General features: G+C 35.5%; 1 protein-coding gene across 2 annotated transcripts; it reads left to right on the top strand.

Annotated features, from left to right (window-relative positions):
• The first annotated feature begins 1,051 nt into the window (after positions 1-1,051).
• LOC145073450 (disease resistance protein At4g27190-like) lies at positions 1,052-5,226 on the top strand. 2 transcript variants are annotated; one of them, XM_079019997.1, is made up of 3 exons: positions 1,150-1,200; positions 1,405-1,523; positions 2,031-5,226. In XM_079019997.1, the coding sequence occupies exon 3, from the start codon at positions 2,036-2,038 to the stop codon at positions 4,913-4,915; it is 2,880 nt and encodes a 959-aa protein (XP_078876123.1). In that variant the 5' UTR covers positions 1,150-1,200; positions 1,405-1,523; positions 2,031-2,035; the 3' UTR covers positions 4,916-5,226. The 2 variants fall into 2 exon arrangements, with proteins under 2 accessions (XP_078876124.1, XP_078876123.1); XM_079019998.1 differs by lacking the exon at positions 1,405-1,523 and having other exon boundaries at positions 1,052-1,200.
• The last annotated feature ends 837 nt before the right edge of the window (positions 5,227-6,063 follow it).

Genomic DNA, 6,063 nt, shown 5'->3' with positions numbered 1-6,063 from the left:
CCTACTGTTTGTTTTTGTTACACGCTTGGTCCCTGTCTTACCTAAAATGACTATTTTTCCCTTGATTTATTTATTTATTTAAATAAACACACCCCAAACTCCACCTCTCTCATCTTATCTTACCTACCTCAACATTTTTCTCTATTTAAATAATATTATTTTTAGGTAAAACAGGGATCAAATGCATAACAAAAACAAACAGTAGGGACCAAGTGTGTAACAAAAACAAACAATAGGGACCTCCCGAGTTAAAAAAACAAGTTAGGGATCAAACGCGCAAATTACCCCAAACCATAGGGACCATTCGTGTAATTTACTCCATAAATAATTAGATCGGTTTACAAGTATACAATTCGCGATAATTATACCAGTAACATTTTAGGTTTAACATTTTTGGTCTTAGTAAATTTTATGACATGTTTCCAAAATTTTATGACACTATTACTAAGACCGACTCCGATCCACTCTCCGCCATCAGCTGCATAAGTAGTCTCTGCTACCATTTCCTAACTAGCCCATGAATACTATTACATATTACTAAGACCAAATAATTTTTCGAATAAGAGGTCTTTTCATACAACAGTTGAACTCAGAAAAGAGCTGCGAAATGAGAAAAATAAAAAGACGACTAGGATGAAGATTATGTTTTATGTTTTTATTTTTGAAGATTCATGAGTTTAATGTTTATGTATTTCCATTATAAAAAACCAAAAACATACGAAAAATCAAGACAAAAACGGTTCATGCCTTAAAAAAAACCATATTGCTAAGCATTTTTTGTACTTCTTGGCTTTTACACTAAAAAATAATGCAAATGGATTTACATGCCTACAAAAGCAAACAAACCAAAACCAATTGCAAAAAAAAAAAAAAAAAAAAAAAAAATCAAATTCGTAAACTGGTTTCTACCAAACCGGTTACAATCTAGTTTCTACAGGTGTGGTTTTTTGCGGTTTGAACCAGTTTACAACCGAACAGAACAAACCGATTTTGACTTCCTTGATTCGATCCGAACCAGTTTTATATCCGAACCGGTTTGTACACCCCTACCCCTCGCAGCGGAGCCGCCTAAATAGCGATTCATCACGTGTTTTGCACGGACCTTACGATCATTTTGTATTAATGGTTTACTTTGGCCTTCGGCAAGTTGACTCCGAATTTGATCATGAATTAAACTTTTGGCGATTGTTCAACTTCAAGGTAACAAACAATTATCATACCATGGATTTTAACTTAAATTCTGTTCAAACGAAGCCTTTGGTTTTCCAATTTTTGATTCTACCTTTGAGTATTCATCGTCACTTGTACAGTTGACTGTTAATTTTGAATTTTACTCCTTGAATTCATTCCAAGGATTATGCCTTTGATCTTATCCACTAAAACAATCGTACATTTCTGCGTCAGATACTTTCGATAATCAAAATTAATTTTGCTGCGGATTGAACAACAAACTTATTTGAACTATCGTGCTATCGGTCGAAGAATTTACCTATAAAATTTTCAGATTCATACAGAGTTGAAACGTAAGTCCTTTGACCTCAAAAAGTGAACCTGCACTTTTTTTTCACTTCTTTATTTCCTTGTCTCCTTGCCTACAAATTTGTTGTGAGTTGTGTATTGACTTACACGCTTCCGCTATGTGATTCTCTGAGCACATTGAGAAAGGGGTGGAATCTCCTTTCCTTCATTGTATTCGGGATTAAGAAACGAGAATCTCCTTTCCTTGTCTGAAATTTCTCCTTTCTTTTTAAGATCTTCATTCTTAATGAAAAAGTTGAAGGGTTTGTCTTATCATCTGCTTCTTTTGTAAAAGGAAGTAGAATAACTTTTTAATGGCTCTAGATGAGCTGCACAAGAGTAGCAAACACATATTTTGAAAATTATTTTCCACCTTAGGTGATATGAATTGTGATTATCCTTTTGTTTGCTATGTATAAGAATTTGTAATTTGAAAATCAGGGTTATGGAGTCAGTGTACCATAAAACCAGATCGCTATAGTATCTTATTGTGCATTTTCTTTCATTTTCAGGGAGCATGGACATTGTTTCAAGTAGCTTAACGGCTGTTTCCTTGTTATTGTCACCTCTTGAGAAGCTTCTCTTCTATTCAAGAAATTTCAAAGAACGAGAAAGGACACTGCTTTGTGAAATGGAAGAGCTAATTAGTAAAGAAAACGATTTAAAAGCAGAAATAAGTATTGCTTTAGTGAACCAAAGAAAGAAGCTCAGAAGCGAGACACAATTGTGGCTTAAAAATGTTGAGAACCTCATAGCTGAGGTTAAGAACATAGAAACTGAAATCATCCAAAACAAGAGATGTATAAAAGGATGTTTCCCTAATTATCGTTCAAGATACAGACTAAGCAAAAAGATGATGAAAAGAATCAATGATATGCGTGAGCTTCATGCTAAAGGAGTATTCTCAAACGGGCTATTTGTTGATTCTTTTCCAAATCCTGGGAGAATCCTACCAACAAGTGGTTTAGTGGGTGATAAAACATTTCAAAGTGTTTCAAAGGTGATTTGGGAAGTATTAGGTGATGTAAATACTAGTAAGCTTGGTGTTCATGGAATGGGGGGTGTTGGCAAGACATCTGTTATGATGCATATTTATAACCAGCTAATCGATTGTAAGGTTTTTGATAAGGTGATTTGGGTTAATGTTTCAAAAACCCTTAATGTGGAGAAATTGCAACTTGATATTGCAAATGCTATCAATTTGGAACTCTCAGAAGAAGAAAATGTGATATGGAGATCAACAAGATTGCTTGAACATCTACAAGGGAAAAAGTGTGTTCTCATCTTAGATGACATGTGGCACCATTTCTCCTTAGAAGAGGTAGGCATCCCACATCCAACCATTGACAATGGTTGCAAATTTGTAATTATAACTCGCCTTATGGAAGTTTGTCGTGGAATGGAAACTCAAAGGGAAATCAAAGTTGAACTCTTGTCCAAAAACGAAGCATGGGATCTATTCACAACCAAATCAGGTCCAATTTGTGAAGAAATAGAATCTATTGCAAAATCAGTGTGTGAAAATTGTGGGAGATTGCCACTTGCAATCATCACAGTGGGACGTGCCATGAGGAAAATTGAAGATAAAAGACTTTGGAAGAATGCACTTGAAGAATTAGAGACCTCAAGAGCAGAAATTTCAGGTATGGAAGAAGATGTGTTTGCTAGACTCAAGTTTAGTTATCTTCACTTAAAAGATGACCACATCCAAGCTTGTTTTCTGTATTGTGCATTGTACCCTGAAGATCATAAGATCAAAGCTTCTGAACTTATAGAGTACTGGATGGCAGAAGAGTTGATTACTGAAGTAGGTGATCGAGAAAAGGAAATCAACAAGGGTTACACAGTGCTAAAAAAGCTCAAAGATGCTTGCTTGTTGGAAGACATAGGATCCGATCATGTCAAGATGCATGATTTAGTAAGAGACATGGCTATCAGAATTGCTAGAGAAAGTCCAAGGTTGATTACTAAAGCTCAAATGAAATTAAACCGAATGAAAAGAGAATGGATTGAAAACGTTGAGTGGGTGTCTTTAATGGACAACAATATTACCATTTTTCCTGATAATCCCAACTGCCAAAAACTATCTACTTTGCTTCTTCAAAGAAACCCTCTTCCTGAAAAGATTCAAGATTCGTTCTTTATGAAGATGCAGTGTCTTAAAGCACTTGATCTCTCTGGAACTGGAATAAAATCACTACCAGAGTCTGTTTCAAGTTTATGTAATCTTCGTGCACTTCTGTTAAGCTTCAGTAAGATCAAGGAGCTTCCTTCATTAACCATGTTGAAGGAGTTAAGGGTGTTGGACTTATCACATAGCCGTTTGAGAAAGCTACCACATGATATAGAAAATTTAAACAATTTGAGGCGTTTAGATTTGTCTTACACTGAAAAACTACAAACATTCCCATCTGGTGCTATCCAAAAGCTTTCTTGTTTAGAAAACTTTTCCATGTTCAAAAGCAACTGGAGGTGGTCAGCAAATAGAGATGGATTTGAATCATTTGATGAAATTTCAAGATTGTCACGGTTGACCAGTCTTGGACTTTCCTTTGAGGACAAAACCAGCTTCATTGGCTATGTGAAATCCAAACAATGGTTGGTTCTTGAAAGTTATCATCTTGGAATAGGTCAGTTAAACATTTTGCTACCCACTGTTGAAGGAATGCGTAGCATTGAAATTCAAGATTGTAACCTTTGTCATCAAGACACAATGATTGAACTTCCAAACAATATCCAACAATTGGCACTCCACAGTTGTCATGATATTACTATTTTATCAGAGCTTTCCGACACAACCAACTTGGAAAATCTAAGACAATGTTACATCTCAAACTGTAATGGCATGGAGTTCATCACAAAAGCAGATAACTTTTTTCCAAATCTTGAACTACTTGTCCTACGAAAGCTGCCAAAGTTGAAAGCAATATGTAATGGTATTACATCGAGTCAGATTTTCACAAAGGTGAAGAGCCTACAGATCCACAGCTGCAATAGAATGAAGTCTTTGTTTTCATCTCATATGCTACAAGACTTCCAGAACCTTGAAGAGATTGAGGTGTGGAACTCAAGATTGATTGAAGAAATGGTGGAAGAAGAACAAAGTGGAGGGAATATCAGTAGCTTTTCAACAGTTTTACTTCCAAAGCTTCGCCGATTATCCTTGTCCATGTTACCAGAATTGAAATACATCACAAGAAGGGTTTTGATTTGTGATTCTCTTGAAACAGTTGAGATTTGGGATTGTGAGGTTTTGAGGGCTCTTCCATTCTCTATTAGCTACTTGCCATCATCTCTTAAGAACATTAAGGGAAACATAAATTGGTGGGATCAGTTAGAATGGGATGACACTAGTTGCAAGAATCTTCTGCAACCATTCTTTGACCAAGGTACATAAATCTTCTGCAACTAACTAGTGACAACTTTCTGCATTAGTTGCAAGATCTGGACTTAATAGGGCGTGGAGAAGTCGGCTACATCACAAGACACAAATCTGCCAAAAAGGAGCAGACCTGACATTAGCAAGACAGGATGCTGAGAAATCATTGTGGAAAACAATGTCACCCATGTAGACCCTAGGAATGATTCATAGACATCTGAGGTGAGGTGAGGCTCATTACAAACAACGAACACAACAACTTGATGCTATGTTAAAATTATGTATCCATCTATATTTGTCTCTTATAGTAAACTATCTCATATTTCTAACTACCATGCTTGCTTTCATGAATATTGTTTAATCCCCACGTAGAGAGAAAGATTGTGACTTTAAAAATATTTGTTGGCTTTGGTAAACTATATAACGAAATAGGATCTCACTCTAGGGATCGTGAGTAGTGGTATGGAATCGTGATGTATATTAGAAAAGACCTAAATATTACATATAGACAAAACTAGGTGCTAAACTAGGAAAGTGCTAATTATATGGGAGGCCCTTATACAAATGGAAACAAATACTAGCATAGATACAGGGTAACCTTGAGTGCATCCATGTCCATGACCATGTTCGTGATTATAAACAAATACTAGCATAGAAACGGGAATGACTGTTTTTTTTCTCAATCTTTTTAATCTTGGTTCCATAGGAGCAAGTCAAAAAGTAGAACCATTTGTTATGTTTGAAATAAAGGGTGAAGGTGAATCGCAATAACTTTGTCACACCCCCAAACCAAGGATGACGGGAACGTCCGGGGGTGGAGGACTTCATGTATAGTATCATAACGAGTATAATAGTGATCAAAGTAAATACAACCATCATAAATATAACCGAGAAAGTTGCATGGTTACATGAGTTACATGTTTCAAAATCGATTACAATATAATGATAAAAGAGTTTGTCTGACTCCGTAGCGTTCCATCCTCAAAAGCTAGTAGTTACATGTTTTTATTGATTACCTAAGAATACAAGTAATTTTGAAAGAGTGTCAACAATTAAGTTGATGAATGCACAAGCTTTTGTATATAGAGTTGAAAACATTTTTTTGTAAATGTAGTGAATGTTCAAGAAAAATCCAATATTTTCCTTATAAAATGAGTTGTAGTCTT

The sequence above is a fragment of the Lactuca serriola genome, chromosome 9 (assembly GCF_051521515.1).
Source record: "Lactuca serriola cultivar US96UC23 chromosome 9, Lser_US96UC23_V15, whole genome shotgun sequence".
Classification (NCBI taxonomy): domain Eukaryota; kingdom Viridiplantae; phylum Streptophyta; class Magnoliopsida; order Asterales; family Asteraceae; genus Lactuca; species Lactuca serriola.
The sequence above is the reverse complement of the archived record's forward strand: the minus strand, read 5'-3'. Positions and strand labels throughout refer to the sequence as shown.